Source organism: Lathyrus oleraceus, chromosome 7 (genome assembly GCF_024323335.1).
Source record: "Lathyrus oleraceus cultivar Zhongwan6 chromosome 7, CAAS_Psat_ZW6_1.0, whole genome shotgun sequence".
Classification (NCBI taxonomy): domain Eukaryota; kingdom Viridiplantae; phylum Streptophyta; class Magnoliopsida; order Fabales; family Fabaceae; genus Lathyrus; species Lathyrus oleraceus.
Genome location: NC_066585.1, coordinates 101,543,914 through 101,561,749, shown reverse-complemented (window position 1 = coordinate 101,561,749; position 17,836 = coordinate 101,543,914). Strand labels below are relative to the sequence as shown.

Here is a 17,836-nt window from a genome sequence, read left to right as displayed (position 1 = left end):
ACATTCATCTGCAGCAAGAAAATAGTTTTCATCTGCACAATGTCATCTTCACTAAAATACAATGTCAACGTTCACTGCAACGGTGAAACATACGAGTCTGAGTTATACGGTTTTTGTTTTCGAAACACCGATACCATTATACTTACGATCAAGAGAAATTCAACCTTCTTGCATTTCAAAAGAATAATACAATCCTGTATAGGATCGGGTATTGTGTCAAAGATCACGTATCAAAATCCAATATTTTTTTAGAACAGTCAATGCAAGTTTTTCCCGCTTAAGGTACGGGACGATGAAGATGTTGAATACATGTTTGTTAGGCATGTGCCCTAGCCAATCCAATTGGCGCCTCCATTCAATCTTTAAGAGGAGTCGCCAACTGAATTGGCGCTTCCTCCTAAAAGTGGGGTAGTTTGAGAATTTTTTTGAAACCAGGGGTATTTTGGGAATTTCCTTGAAAAATTGGGTTATTTTTGTAAAAAATTCTCTAAATGGTTGTTATTTCGCATGATGCTTTGGATTCAAGTTTAATATTGTGACTATAAATACTTCAATATTGTGATAGAAAATATCAACTTACACATAGAAGTACACATATATCTCACTTTAAATGAGGTAGTTTTCAACCTCACAACAATCTTAAAATCTCTAACTAATGTCTGGATGTGAATGTGTGAGATAAATCAATTTATCAATTATTCGTCTAAATTGTGTTTGGTTTGTGATAAAATTTGCAGGATCAAAGTATAAATTGTGGGTTGGTTCCATTGGAGTTAAAACTGGTTGGACTATCGAAAAATATGTTGAGATATATGCAATATAATTCAAGTTGTGTGTGTGCACAAGCCCAAAGTTAAATAGGGTTTAAATTTTGTTATACTTGTTACTTAATAGTTGTTGTGAATTGATGTCGTCAAGAACAAATCAAAATACAAGAAAGATTGAGTTTCTTGAACAAACACAAGAAACCATATTAGGTTTTACGAAAGAGAGAGAAAAGGGAAGAAGAAGAAAAAAATGATTGGTTATAATTGTTTTACTATTCACTTTCTCTATTATAATTTAAAGATTACAAGTGAATAACAACAACCAAACTCCTCTCAACAAGCTGAGAGAACTAGTATATTTATAGAGTACTAAGCTAACTTAAGCTACAAGCTAACTTAAATAATTGGGCTTAAACAAAAGGCCTTATTCGATATGTTAACAATTCTAGCATTTCGACTACTGCATGCTTGAGCATACTTCGACTATAACATGTAGAATTAGCGTGTGAACAGACTTCAACTACAGGTTAAACTTTTGTCGAACCAAGAAGCTACCCTTGCCGAGACTAGAGTTTGATCCAAAATGTCACAAATCTCCATCTTGGAACAAACTCTACAACATCAAGGGAACAAACTAGTTTTCTTCATACAAATTTATCAACTGCATACAGTGGAAAAACTTGCAGCTTGGCAATGTCTTGGTGGTCATATCAGCAACATTGGCATCAATAGAAACCTTTAGTACTTCGACTTATCCACGCTCGATTATCTCTCTGACGAAATGCAGTCTCACATCGATGTGCTCGATTCGCTCATGATAGGCTGAATTCTTCGACAAGTGTATTGCACTTTGACTATCACATTTAACATTGATAACTTGACCTTAAAGTTCCAACTCCTTAGCAAAACTTTCAAGCCACAATGCTTCTTTCACAGCTTTAGTTAGGGAAATATATTTCATTTCAGTGGTTGATATGGCAACAACCTTCTGAAGTGTTGCTTTCCAACTGATTGTTGTGCCAAACATAGTGAACACATATCCATAAATAGATTTTCTGGAATTCATACATCCTACATAATCAGAGTCGAAAAATCCTTTGATTTCGGCTTTACTATCATCACCACAAGTTCCACCATGAATAAGTACTATGTTCATGGACTCATTTATGTACCTCATAATCCACTTACAAGGATCACTCTGTATATTATGTTTGGTGTAACACCTGAGGCCGGAGAGAGCGGGGAGTGGTTACGTATAACACTTGAGGGAGAGGGAGCGGTTGTCGATGCATGAGGCATGAGAATGAGACACTCCTAGCAGCTTCTAGGGGAAAACTCGAATTCACATCAGAATGAGAGGGATCCTGAGGTTGTGCAGGTATGAGACTGCATGGTTGAAGGAAGGCTTATAAGGATTAATTGGTATTATTTATACTAACAAGATGCATCTTCTTTTCGGTAGCCTAATATATAAGAACTCCATAGTTAAGCGTGCTTGACTTGGAGTAGTATTTGGATGGGTGGCCTTTTGGGAAGTTTCCCTAAAAGCGTGTGAGTGAGGATAAAATATGTTGAAAAGACATGTGTTGGTTTGTGGGGTTAGTCAGTAATCTTGAAAGCAGTCTGGGGCGTTACAAATGATATCAGAGTCAGACCTCTCCCAGTACGATATGGTTCGGGGATGAACCAAGCGGAAGCTGGTGGGCATGTAACACCTGATACCGGAGAGGACGGAGAGTGGTTACATGTAACACCTGAGGGCGAGGGAGTGGTTGTTGATGCACGAGACATGACCATGAGACACTCCTATCAGCTTCTAGAAAAACCCAAATTCACATCAAAATGAGAGGGGTCTTGAGGTTGTGCATGTATGGGACTACATGGTTGAAGGAAGGCTTATATGGATTAATTGGTACTACTTATACTAACAAGATTCATCTTTTTTTCGGTAGCCTAACATATAAGAACTCCATAGTTAAGTGTGCTTGACTTGGAGTAATATTTGGATGGATGACCTTCTAAGAAGTTTCCCGAAAAGCGTGTGAGTTAGAACAAAATATGTTAAAAAGGCATGTGTTGGTTTGTGGGGTTAGTCGATAATCTTGAAAGCGGTCTGGGGCGTTACATATGGACTCGTGCATACCATAACATACATCAAAGAACTTACTATACTAGCATATGGAAATCTCGACTGCTTTCTATCTCTCCAGATGTCAATCCCAAGAATCCTTACGACAGCTCCCAGATCCTTCATGTCGAACCCCTTATCGAGTTCATCCTATACCTTTGTAACATCTTCGATATTGATGCTTGCTATGAGGATTTCATCCCAATAGAGGAACAAAATAACAAGTTAATTTCCGATTCGAAATCTGAAGTAAACAAAGTGGTCGAACTGGCTCCTAGTGAAACCTATATGTACCATGAACTTATCGAATCTCATATTCCATTATCGAGGAGATTATTTCAATCCATACAATGACTTATTCAGCTTGCACACATAATCTTCTTTTCCCTTTTCTGCATACCCTTCAGGTTGACTTATCATGATTGTTTTATCTAGATCACCATATAGGAAGGCAATCTTCACATCCATCTGTACAAGTTCTAGGTCGAACTTCGCCACCATAGAAAGCAACATTTGAATGGATCTATGCTTTATGAAAGGTGAGAACACATAATTGAAGTCGACACCTTTTTTTAATGAACCCTCTAGCAACAAACCTTCCCTTGAATCTCTTCGACATCACTCATTCAATTCCTTCCTTAACCTTGAAGAGCCACTTACAACTGACTAACCTGGCCCCTACAGGTTTCTCGATCAACTCCCAAGTGTTGTTATGAAGATATTTCATCTCATCATCCATGGCTTTCAGCCATTCAGTCTTGTTTTGACTCCTCACAACTTCCTTGTAATCTCTAGATTCTTCATCAAGGACCTCACTTGAAAAGATTAAGGCAAATGCTATGAGATCTGTATAACCAAGTTTATTAGGTGGCTTGATGAATCTTCTCGACTTGTCTCTTACCAACAGGTAGTCATTATCAGTTTCCTTAAATTCATCAGCAAGTTCTACTTCTTCTTTGACTTCATCTGAATTATGTAATTCAGCATTAACATGCTCCACCTCAACAGGAATCTCTCCTTGTGTCCAGCTCTTCTTCGAAGATCTTTGCATTTCGACTAGCAACGTCAGTTTTCTTGAACACTGTTTCTTCTTCATTGAAAATTACATATTGACTTGTGATACACTTCCCGTGACCTGGCTCTAGGCACCACAACCTATAAGCTTTGACTCCTTTGGGGTATCAAAGAAACATACATCTCAAAGCTTTAGGTTCGACGTTGTCTTGCCTAATATGAGCATAGGCTAAACAGCCAAATACTCTAAGTCTATCGAGATTAGGTGGATGTTTCGACCAGACTTCTTCAGGTGTTTTCATCCCCAGGGCAGTCGAGGGGCATATATTTATAAGGCATGTTGCAGTCACATAAGCTTCTGCCCAAAACACCTTATTTAATCCTGCATTAACCAACATGCACCTCACTCTTTCCAGAGTGGTTTGATTGAACCTTTCAGCCAAACCATTTTGTTAGGGAGTCCATGTAGTAGTTATGTGCCTTGCAATACTAGACACAACACAATAGTTGTTAAAAGCCTCATTGCAAAATTCAAAACCATTGTCGATCCTCAACCTCTTGACCTTCCTGCTAGTTTGGTTTTCGACCAAGGTCTTCCAACTTTTGAAATTTTCAAAAGTTTCATCGTTAGCTTTTTGAATGAATATCCATAAATCTCTGGAAGAATCTCCAACTATGTATATGAAATACTTTTCACCTGAGTTTGAAGGATTCCTTGTAGGCCCCCAAAGATCAGCATGAATGTGATCAATGGATCCATGTGTTCTTTATTTACCTTTGTTAAACTTCATTCTACGTGATTTACCAAATACACAAAGTTCATAAAACTCCATTTTTTCGACCTTGTCACCATACAACAGAATTTGTTTTGACAATTCGACCAGGCCTCTTTCACTGACATGGCCAAATCTCTTGTGCCATAGCTCAGTCTTCGACGCAGGTTTTATGGATGCCACATCTACTGAACCAATTACAACCTCAGCCTCAATGGTATACAAACCTTGTTTCTTCACGTCTCTCAAGACTTCCTTCGACCCCTTCATTATCCTTAGGATACTTTGCTCTCCTTTTAAAACATATCCTTTCTTGTCGAATTCACCAAGAGAAATCAAATCTCTCTTAAGATCAGGTACATACCCGACATCAGTCAATAATCTTATTGACTCATCATGGAGTTTGAATCTTATAGATCCAATACCTGCAATCTTGCAGGCTTTTTTGTTTCCAACGACATTGATCCACCATCTTGATCACATAATTCCTCAAACACATCTTTGTTTAGAGTCATATGCCAAGTGCGACCTGAATCCATAATCCACTCCTTGCTAGAGTCGCTGATTGAAACTATCAGGACTTCAGATGATTCATAACCATCTTGCACAATGGTTGCATTACCAATATTCTTTCCACCGTGATTATTCAGTCGATCAGGGCACATCTTTCCTGTATGGCCCTCATTCTTACAATGATAACACTTAATAGCAGGAGCATTACCACCATAAGAATTTTGTAGAATTTTACCCTTATTCTTCTCAAACCTACCATTTTTCCTCAAGAATTTCCCCTTAACGGACAAACCTTCACCAATTGTCGATGGTTTGTGCTCCTTTCATTCATTCAAATCCTTATACTAAAGATTGATTGAACATCTTTAAAAGGTCAACTAATCACTTCCATACAAAAGAGTTTCATTTGAAATGAGAATGAGACTTACGTAAAACACACAACAACAACAACAACGATTGATCTTCATCATTAATTTTGACCTCGATATTCTCAAGATCAAGAATCAACTTGTTGAACGTATACAATTGCTCAACCAAGACTTTGTCTTCACTCATCTTGAATGAATACAAATCTTGCTTTAGGTAGATAAGTTTACCAACTATTTCGTCATGTACAGGCCTTCGAGTTTCGTCCACACACCTGTTGTAGTTTTCTCCTTCGAAACCTACCAGAGAACTTTATCACCAAGGCTCAATACAATAACGTTGTGGGCTTTCTCGGACATCGTCGTTTTATTCTTCTCCGATAGGGAAGCATATATCTTCTCTGATCCTTTTAACGCTTCTAACAAACCCTGTTGAACAAGAATGGCTTACATCTTTAAGTGCCACAAACCGAAATCATTCACACTAGTGAATTTCTCAATCTTATACTTTGTTGACGGCATCTTCTCCCCCACGCTCACCGCACCAGTTTGTTGTGAATTGATATCGTCAAAAACAATCAAAATATGAGAAAGATTAAGTTTCTTGAACAAAAACAAGAAACCATATTAGGTTTTATGAAAGAGAGGGAAGAAGAAGAAAATCGTGATTAGTTATAATTGTTTTACTATTCACTTTCTCTATTAGGGTTTAAGATTACAAGTGAATAACAACAACCAAACTCTCTCTCTCTCTCTCTCTCTCTCTCTCTCTCTCTCTCTCATCTCTCTCTCTCTCTCTCTCTCGCTCTCTCTCTCTCGCTCTCTCTCTCTCTCTCTCTCTCTCTCTCTCTCTCTCTCTCTCTCTCTCTCTCTCTCTCTCTCTCTCTCTCTCTCTCTCTCTCTCTCTCTCTCTCTCTCTCTCTCTCTCTCTCTCTCTCTCTCTCTCTCTCTCTCTCTCTCTCTCTCTCTCTCTCTCTCTCTCTCTCTCTCTATATATATATATATATATATATATATATATATAATATATATATATATATATATATATATATATATATTATATATATATATATATATATATATATATATATATATATATAATATATATATATATATATAATATATATATATATATATATATATATATCTCAACAACCTGGGAGAAAATAGTTTATTTATAGACTACTAAGCTAACTTAAACAATTGGGACCAATAGGCTGACCCAATTCGACATGTTAACTTAAATACTAAGCTAACATATTTCGACAGCATGCTTGAACAGACTTCGACTACAACATGCACAACTTTTGTCGAACCATGAAGCTATCCTTGTCTAGGATAGAGTTTGATCCAAATACCACAATAGTCAAATCACTTAGTTGTATATAAATAGATATTTAGTATTTCAGTTTTGTAACACAATAATAATTCAATACTATTAATCCTTATTTCATATTCTCTCTCTCTCTTTCTCTCCTCACTAAAAGGGTCTCACATGCTAACAAATTGGTATCTAGAGCTTTTGTTAGGTTCTTGATCATTTTTTCAAGAATTACATGTCAGTGGTCATGTTTCTGGGATCGTTGGTTGTTAATCAATCGCTACAAAGATGAATGGTACTAATGGCATTTTGAATTCTCTTCTAATTCTTGATGACAAGAATTGGATCCGATGGAAAAAATAGATGTAATCTTTGTTTGGCTTTTATGAAACTTTACAAGTGGTTACTAATGGCGTCTTGAGCTTGTTGAGAATGCAATTGATGCTCAGAGAGTTGCGAATAAGGAGGCGAAGAAGAAAGATTGCAAGGTTGCGTATTGCATTCAATCGCGGTAGATTCGGCGAATTTCGACAACATCTCTCATCTGAATCGGCGAATGAGGCATGGTATATTCTTGTCAAGTACTATGAAGGAGGTGAGAAAGTCAAAGTCGTCAAATTGCAGACTTTTAGACAACAGTATGAATTAATGCATATAGGAGAAGATGAAAAGATTGCAGGTTATGTGTCGAAGGTGGAGAATCTTGTGCATCTCATGAAGGATTATGGTGAAATCCTAATTGATAAGATGATAGTTGAGAAGGTAATGCGTACGTTGACCTCTCACTTTGATCACGTCATAGTAGCTATTCAAGAATCCAACAATCTTGAAATCCTAAAACTGGAAGATTTTGTTGGTTCGTTGGAGGCGCATGAGATTAGGATTGTCGAAAGAAAAGGGGTTCAAGATTCGATACAAGCATTGCATGCTCAGGCATGAAAGAAGCATGGTGGTTTCAACAAAATCAAAGGAAAATGAGACAAGACTTAGAGCAAGAAGTTTTGGTCGAACCCTCAAAAGTATAAGGTCAATGATAGGGTTTCTGAATCTTCGAAAATAGGAGACGGAAACTCTTATCAGAAAGACAAAGAGAAAAAATGTGTGAAGTATTATAATTGTGAAAAGTGGGATCACTTGTCCAATAATTGTTAGTACCGTAAAGACAAGAGAGTGCCAAAAGGCAAGGAGGAAGGAGCAAACCTTGCACGCTAAGATTCAGATGACTCTGAAGATATGGTGGTTATGGTTGCAGTTGCATATGACCATGTCGACTCCAAGATTTGGTTCCTCAACTCGGGTTGCTCGAATCACAAGACTGGTCGAAAAGTGTGGTTAGCAGATTTCAACTTGTCGAAGAAGAACAAGGTCAAACTTGTTGATAATAGCTTGTTGCAAGCAGAAGGTACTGGCGACATAGTTATTTAAAGGAGAAATGGAGGAAATTCTATGATCAAATATGTACTCTATGTATCTGGAATGAAGTGCAATTTGCTAAGTGTTGGACAATTGGTCGAAAAGGTTTCTTAGTGATTGTGAAAGATAGAGCCTTGGAACTTTTCGACACTCAGAATAATTTGTCTTGAAATCTCCTTGTTGAAGAATAGGACATTCAAGACCATGATTAGTTCGACTAAAGTACAAATTGTTGTCGACCACCAGCATGGTTGACTGTGGCATTTGAGGTTTGGACATTTGATCTTTCAATCACTCAATCAACTGATTACTCAAGATATGGTAATTGGCATACCAAGTCTTGAGATACTCGGCAAACTCTGTGAAGGTTGCTTAGTCGGAAAGCAATCCAGAAAATCTTTCATTTCGACTATGCCAATGAGATCCTTCTGCATACTCGAAGTTGTACATTCAGATGTATGTGGCCCTTTTGAGAAGCATACCATTGGTGGAAACGTGTATTTTGTTTTGTTTGTCGATGAGTTTAGTCGATAGATGTGGATCTATGTGATCAAGCGAAAGGACGAAGTATTCAAAATCTTTAAGAGATTCAAAATTCTTATCAAAAACCAGAGTGAGAAGAAGATCAAAGTTCTGCGAACAGATGGAGGTGGCGAATACACATCCGAGATGTTTGAAGAGATTCGTGCAGAACGTGATATTGATCATGAGGTAACTACTCCTTACACGCCTCAACATAATGGAATAGCAGAAAGAAGGAACAGTACCATATTGGATATGGCGAGATGCATGCTGAAGCAAAAGAATTTTCCAAAATCTTTATGGGGTGAAGTTGGTTCCACTGTTGTCTATATTCTAAACAGGTTCCCTATTAAGAAGTTGAAGAACAAGGTTCCTGAAGAAGTTTGGAGTGGAAAACGACCATCAGTGAGTCATCTGAAGGTGTTTGGCTATATTTGTTACAAACATGTTCTTGATGTTAGAAGAAGGAAGCTTATGATAAGAGTGAACCTATGATTCTGGTAGGATATCATAAAATTGGTGCATACAAGTTGTTCAATCCAATTAATCAAAAGATCATGATGAGTCGAGATATTGTGGTTGATGAAAATTCTGCTTGGGGTTGAAATTCTAGTGATATAATTGACAAGCCATTGATGAGTTATGATTTCGACAAAACAAGTAATGATGTTGAAGTCGAAGATATTGTCGATATTCCAGCCGAAGTCGAAGCAACTGACATGCCCGACACAATGGAAATATAAGATGGTGTAGCTAATACTAGTTAAAGACCTCAAAGAACTAGAGTTCATCCAACAAGACTTCAAGACTACGAAGTGGTCGGTGATGATTAAATCACACCAAATGAAAAATTAATTCATTTTACTTTACTTACAAGTAAAAATCGCCAACAAGGCAACCATAAATCTTACAAATAATCAAATTTTGCATAGAAAGAATAAGCACATGAAAAAAAGATAATATCCATTTTTATAAACAAGCCTATTTTTATTTCAATTCTACCCTCAAAGGCCAGTATTCTTTAGTATCAACTTTTTCATCACCATTACAATTTGAAGTTAGCTTTTATTACAATCATCTTCCTACTCAAATTATGTGTATCAACTTTTCTTGGCTGTTAATACATAAAATCTTACTACTTTACTTATGAATTAAAAACCATACTTTTCTTTTTATCTCTATTATTTATTAATTTTTGCACTTCTTTATTGGTTAAATTTCAGTTTATTTGTAAATCTCTCTCCCTAACTTATATTTATGTTTCATAAATTCTCTGTAAATTGTTTTTGTTAAAGAATGCACATTGAAAAGAATGGCCAATCCATTAAAATTGTTCAGAACAACTCTTGAATGAGTCCTCCCGCCTGTAATTGAAGTCAATAATATTACACATATCATCTACTGTCTAATATAACGGACACACCGTCAAACATTTCAGTAGTGAATAGAAATGGTGAGAACAACAAAGTAATGGATGAATTACACCATGCTGGTTGGCCCTTTGGTGATACATAATAGATGCAGATGCATCATTAGAGCAACACATCAGTTTGGACTGCAAAATTAAGTAACTTCCAGTTTCTTTCTTCAATACTACTGCAAAATTAAGTAACTTCCAGTTTCTTTCTTCAATACTAGGCGGTCAGTCAACAACATAATGAGGAGCTACAGCCAAAATTCTATCATTTCTAGCCGCAGACTCGGTTTGTTCTGCACCAGCAGCCTCTGCTGCTGCTTGTCTCCCATCATCTACTACTATCAAATGCCCCTCTCTTCGAATTAAAATCTACAGTAAAACATTGGATATAATTAACATGTCTGCCTACAATATACTAATTTCTTTTGAAAGAATACTATAAGAGTATATACCTCTATAATTGCTTTAATTTGGGAAACTTCAGTTTTCGCCTCCTCTATGGAACTGTAGTTATTTTTCTCATTCTGCTGGTCTACATACCATTTAATCAAATCTCGTTGCCTCATCCCAGCCAAGTCACTTCCTGCAATAAATAAGCCCACAGAAAATTCATATTTCAATATGATCACATTGAGAACTTTGTAGTATCCCTGACAAATGTTTATATAAATTAATCTTTATGTAAGCCAGACCAAGGGTATTCAGAATTTGAATAAATTGAAGAATTTAAATTTTACACAGCAATGTAAATGATCAAAACCTTGAAGTATAACAGTGTTAAGATATTGTATAAACAAGTTTCAAGTAAAAACCTTGTTCCACCACAGTCTCCTCATGTTGTCTGAGACGTGTGACAAGGGCCCTGGTAATCCTCTGAAAGTATTCATCAGTTACAGTTGATTTCTTTCTTTGGGGGTTAGATTCATCAGCTGCTTTTTCTGCAAAGTAATTAAACCTATTAATAATTAAATTGTATCAGAGATGATTGCAAGGCAAAATTGGTAGGAGACACCTCACCATTATCACCATTGGTTCCATCAGCATCATTATTATTATTATTTCCATCACCACTGCCTGCTTCTTCCTCCCTATCTTGATCTTGAAACTCAGATAGATCAATCTCACTGGACTCCACTCTGCAAGGAATAAAAAGTAAAATGAGTAGTTATAACCAAAAGTTGGCTCCCAAAGTAGAAATTTAAAACAAACAAGAAATATGCCCTACCTTATTATAGATGTTTGCAGCAGTTTTACTGCTAAACGAACATGACGAGGTTGTACCTGTCATAAAATCAGAAAACTATCTTTAGACCAGGGAAGGAAAACACATACAAATTCATAATGACCTGACCCTACAAACTTTAAACACCTGATTATCCAAATGACACCGTGCAATGGCCTCCGACAGCCTGATTAAAGCCTCCAACTGCCTAACTGTCATACGATATGCAACCCTACTGCCAGGATTTGTATCAGCCCTACGGAGAGCAACATAAGAGTCTACCAGTAGTTTTCTTGCATCTGACGTTAGCTGCATTAATCAGGTTAAGTGAGAAAGAAGCACAAAGGTAAAATTTACCCCATGAAGCTTGATCAATAAAAGTATTCAAACCTTTGGTTTAAGAGTCTTTGCATAGGCTATATAACGCTTCAGTTCTGCTGTAGTGAATGTTGGAGCAAGAGCATCTTCACGCTTTTGATGAACCCGCACAATGTGAGAAGCTATGTGGTAATCTGTATTATCGTCCGGGTCATCAATCATAATGTATACAAGATCAAACCTTGAAAGTATAGCCGGTGGAAGAGCCACATTGTACTGAAACAATAAAAGGGGGGGAAAACTAAATTAGGCCATGTTGTACTCAATAAGGCGATTATTAGCCAGGTTAGCAGAACATGTTACCTTCAGCGGCTTAGACTTATCATACCGTCCTCCAGCGGGGTTGGCAGCAGCAAGAATGGAAGTACGAGCATTGAGTGTTGCTTGTATTCCTGCTTTAGTGATACTAATAGTTTGTTGTTCCATTGCCTCATGAATTGCAACCTTTAATGGAATCAAATATGAGATACAACCCATTCTATGAACGTTCAAAGCCAGTCAAAAAATGCATGCCTATACCTGATCTCTTATGTCCATCTTGTCAAATTCATCAATGCAGCAAATGCCATTGTCAGCAAGCATCAAAGCACCAGCCTGAAAATGAGGTCTTACATTAGAAAACAAGACATGTTTCTTAATACCCACTCCTTTGGAATTTGTTTATAACTAACAAGTCATGTTCCAGCAAGTACTTTCAACCTAAACCAGCTCTAATCATATTATTGTACTTTGTCAAATAATTGGGACAAACAGTAGCATTAGTTTAATCTAATTTAAACTAGGATATGGTATGTGCCAATTTAAATTTGCCAAACAGAAGACAACTCCAGTAATGGATGTTTGTGAATGGTATAAATTTTTAATCTTTTTCCTAGGCTAATCTATCCAGCTGCTAATATTAAAGAGTGCAGATATTTCTAAACTTCCAGTAAGTACAAAACAGATTATCAACCTCAATACAAAACTCTCCAGTTTCTGGTTCCTTGGCAACAGTTGCAGTCAAACCAGCAGCAGATGATGATTTACCAGATGTATACACAGATCTTGGAACAATGCTTGAAGTATACCTGAAATGATAACCATACATAATCCATTCAATTCGCACAAACCAGCAAAAGTGATCAAAGAAAAAGAAGAAAAAGGGTAGTACTTGAGAAATTGAGACTTTGCACAGCTAGGATCTCCAACTATACAAACATTTATGTCTCCTCTAAGGCTGATGCCTTCATGAGTAGATTTATGGACCCCACTCATAAGCATAAGAAGGATTGCTCGCTTTATATCTTGATGACCAAAAATAGTAGGAGCAACACTCTCAACAAGTTTTGTGAAGAAATCTGGGGTGTTCCTCATTCGTTGAACTTCATCCAGTTCCTGTTGCTGTTAAATCAACCAGGCAAAAAATATAGGGCTAATTATTTTCTCATTTATATCAGAAGTTTGACAAATAACATTATGTATGTGCTCAGAATGTGTGTTAAAGAAAAATGAACAGGTTAAGGCAGCAGCTGGGGATGAACAGGAAAACAAAATGTGACCAGAATTAATTACATACTATCATAAATATAACAGAAAGGTGACTTGATTAAAGCAATCACAAAAATATTCATAACCATAATATAGGTAAAACCAGTCAGTCACAACAGCCGACAATATGAAATCAAAATCAGATGATGACATAATAATGCAGAGGTAATATTCAACTTACAGAAAATAGCAGGTCATCTTCCTCTGAATCCTTCTTCCTATTCCTGATGTCTATTTCTCTTCTACCATCACAAATCTGGGACAAACCATTCAGAAAACACATCAATCACAAATCTGGGACAAACCATTCAGAAAACACATCAATCACAAACTAAAATCACAACACAAATTTATCATATCAATAATAAAGCACAAATAGCCAAACCTGAACAGAGTTAGCGATAAAAGCCAGACGATATGAGAGGTCTCTGACTCCCAAAGCCCTAAGGCCCCTCACACCTTCATTTCCAGATGAAGAACCCTTGCGTTGAGAAGCTTCCCTACGACATTCTGATCTCTCTCCAGGGGATGCCAATGCCAATATATCAGGTATGACAATTACAGTGCCAGTAAAAATCACTCTGCAAGGGGGCAGTTTGTGGTTTGATTATTGAGTTGATAAAATTCAAAAATGTTAAAATTTCAGTAAAATTTTAACAGTTCAAGCAAATAAGGGGCAAGAAAAAGCTTACGTGTCACCAGCCCTAGCATGTTCCACAATCTCATGACGGAGAATAACATCCAATGACCTTGGCAAAGAGCCCGCAGGTATCTCTTTGGAAGTTTCCTGCATTCTGACCCTTTGCCAATCAGTAAATTTGCTCTCTTGGCGCAGCAGAGCCCACCTTGTTCTATTGTTACAGGTGGCATTCGGACAGATTGTTGGCTGCAGTGGCACAAATAGAACAATCATATAAAAAATAAAAAATAAAGTAATGAATGATATATAACACAGTACTAGTACAATTCTTTATTCAATAATGACAAGTAACAAAAAGTTAACCGACTATTAACTACCTCAGTATACTTGAACTGCTGCTCAACATTCTTTATAACCCCTCCACATTCTAGACACTTGAAAGTCCCTTGGAGAAGCTCGGGCCGAACCTCACTTGTCCTTGTTACCACTCCTGTTACAGATACAAGCCTCCCAATCTCTGATGTAGCCAACTCTCTTAACCTGCAGATGTATAAGTTCAGCAGCAAACAACCCATCAAACAAAGACACTCAAACTTGATTTTCAATTGCATAAACATACACACTACATCACAATTCCACAGCCTCCACATCCAACTAAAAATAAGTTAAACTAATATTAACGAAATTGAAACAAAAATTGGATAGGAAAATTATATACCTCTTAACAATTGGAATGTTATAGAAGGCAACATTGATGTCCTTGTTAGGGTTATCATCAGATATAAAAGTTGGCTTGAGCTCCATAACAAACCTCTTGCAAGCGTTCTGCAAGTAAGGTTCAAACCTATAATCATCAACACAGAAAACAAGCGTTAGTATCCCAAAATAATAACAATTTTTAGGGTTTCAACAACTTCAATTAAAATCTATATGAAATAAAATCTAAAAAAAAACCTCAAATATTCATCGGAGATAGCTTTCTGAAGAAGATCACTGAATCTGATGACATGCTCGAAATCGATGAACATGGTGTTGGACTCGTTAGCTCTCATCACTTCAATCTCCGCTTCGTAATATAGTTCATTCCGTTGTCCGGATCTAAAACTGTGATTCAACACAAACACAAAGAGTTATTCGGTAAATCACTACAAAAAATGAAGAACGAAAAGACGATGAAGAAAACGAAGAGAAATAGAGTACCTTTTGAGAAAATCTAAGAAAGCGTTCTCAACCCTAACGGCTTTCTCATCAACCAAGTAACCGCCGAAAGCTTCCATTTTCGCTGAATCAGTTGATGCTTCTGAGTATTGAGTACAAACCCTAACTTCCACTCGGTGTTGAAGTTTGAGATTTGATTTCTCAGTTCTCGGTATTCCTAATGAGCGCGAACACTGGAGTGGCGGGAAATTATACAAGATAGCAACGTCTTCCCGCCAAAAACACTGGGCTTGTTGACGGGCCTAATTTTTCAAGGCCCGTTAATTTTCGGCCCACTAGAATTATCAACTTTTTTGGTCGGCCCACTATGACCATCATATTCTCATCTATCTAGCATTGAATTATATTTGAGAAGTTTCTCAATCCACCCCTAAAAATAAATTAAGTGTTAAATATTTATTTATAACAAATATTATTTTCTTGATGTAAACAAATATATTTTTTTCGTAAATAAAAATAAATACATAAGTATATCAAATGCAATTGCAAACTAACAAGTGTAGCGAAAAAAGAAGTTTTTAAACTGATGTAGAAGAAAAAAAAACAAAAGAAATTATATTTCTATGTCACAATATCATCTTTTCTATTTTTATTTGTTTTATATTATTTATTTATTTAAAATATTAATATGATATTTATTATTATTTTTATTAATTTATCTTTATTTACTATATTTAAATTATGTAATTATTTCACTATTTATTATTAATAAAATTATTTTAACAAATGACAATCATTTTACTATTGAAATCAACATAAATAATTATTATCTGAAAAATATGAAAATTTCAAAGAAAACATAGATTTTTCAACTTTAGTAACTTACTTTGATTTTGAAGGCTTCATCAAATATTTTAATATGTCTGGCTCTTTTTCTATATCGATTCATTACTTTTTATAATATATATTATATATATATATATTATATATATATATATATATATATAATATATATTATATATTATATATATATATATATAATATATATATATATATATATATATATTATATATATATTATATATTATATATTCGTCCGATACAAATATCTCGTTTATATTTTTTTCCTTCATAGAAATAAATGTTTAATAGAGTATTTCTAATGTAATTATGTTAGAAGTTTGTTAAAATATTGGTTAAAGTGGGTTACAATCATGCAACTAACTATCAATGTATGGAAGTTGGTTAAAGTCGGTTTCTTTGGGTGGAGCAATCTTAGAGTTGGTATTTTTTCCCTTATGCCTAAAGGGCGTGCTCTCCTTAATTTGAGGCTTTTTGTATAACATTTTCTGATTCCTTGAACCACTCTCACTCGCTTATAAGGAACTGGTATTTCATGCATAAATACAGGGTAGACAAAGTAGCTTCCAGTCGGTTAAATGTTGGTCGCCCAATAATCATATATATGAGGAGGGGGTGTTAATGACTAAGTACTTAACATTTATTTCTTTGTCTTGTCATTGTTCTCCAAACGTGATCCTAAGGGTGAGGTAGCCTTTCACATGCGCTTGTTCTTCCAAGAATCCCACCAGTGATCCATGGAAGGGCTTCAGATCCTCTGGGTCAAGGCGCAATCTCTCGAAGGCATTCTAGTACATTATATCGGCGGAGCTTCCCTGATCAATTATGACTCTTTTGATCTCATATTCTTTGCATTTGATGGCGATGAACATGGGCAGAGTTATCCTGGTTCCTCTCACAAACCGAGACTAGTCCAGTCCCCTTGTACTTATAAGAGATTTTCACTTTAATCACACGGGATTACAATTTGCTCAAGCACACGAGCTAGAGACTTATTTGCTTACACATACAAGTATAAGACTTCCTTGCTCAAACACATAAGTCTTAGACTTCCTTGCTCAAGCACATAAGCTTAATACTTCTTTGCTCACACACACAAGTATGAGACTTTCTTGCTCAAGCACACAAGCTCAAGACTTCCATGCTCACACACACAAGTATGAGACTTCCTTGCTCAAGCATACAAGTTCAAGACTTCTTTGCTAAAGCACGCAAGCTCAAGACTTCCTTGCTCACACACACAAGTATGAGACTTCCTTTCTCAAACACAGAAGCTCAATAATTCCTTGCTCAGGCACACAAGCTCAAAACTTCCTTGCTCACACACAAGTATGAGACTTCCTTTCTCAAACACTTAATAAGAAACTTCTAACAATCTACCTAACAGATAAATGACTGTTGGGTGAATACATTTGATGTACAACCAGATGTGTATAAATAATACAACACAATAGGACTCTTTTAGGAGTTAAAGATTTCTAAGATATACAAGGATAAGAATCCTTAAGTTTAACTTTTGTTAAAACTTTGGCAGAGTAGCTTCTCTTTTATTTATCAATCATGGTATCTTAGCATGTTCAACGTGTATCCCTTTTTGTTGTTGTATTCTTGTGTTGTATTAATCTTTAAGTATTTTAGCTCTTTAAATAATGAGGAAAAAAGTTGTTGAAGATGCAACCGTTGAGTCCTTTGAGAAGCTTCAAAATATTTGTTGGGAGACGATGAAATGTTTCACCAAATTGTCAGGTTAGGTGAAATCTAGTTTGATAAACCTTTGCTACAAAGGGAAATAGGAGTTGTATCCCAACAGAATCTATG

The 17,836-nt window shown here is 36.1% G+C and overlaps 1 protein-coding gene across 1 annotated transcript; it reads right to left on the bottom strand.

Moving 5' to 3' along the window:
- Positions 1-10,119: 10,119 nt before the first annotated feature.
- LOC127104488 (DNA replication licensing factor MCM6) lies at positions 10,120-15,405 on the bottom strand. Its single transcript, XM_051041673.1, has 18 exons — positions 15,201-15,405; positions 14,955-15,104; positions 14,719-14,844; positions 14,378-14,540; positions 14,053-14,246; positions 13,746-13,941; positions 13,542-13,616; positions 12,984-13,213; positions 12,786-12,900; positions 12,353-12,427; positions 12,137-12,277; positions 11,846-12,049; positions 11,603-11,764; positions 11,459-11,514; positions 11,251-11,369; positions 11,046-11,171; positions 10,686-10,816; positions 10,120-10,602 (listed from the first exon to the last, which is right to left on the bottom strand). The coding sequence occupies exons 1-18, from the start codon at positions 15,275-15,277 to the stop codon at positions 10,459-10,461; spliced, it is 2,484 nt and encodes an 827-aa protein (XP_050897630.1). The 5' UTR covers positions 15,278-15,405; the 3' UTR covers positions 10,120-10,458.
- Between the last annotated feature and the right edge of the window lie 2,431 nt (positions 15,406-17,836).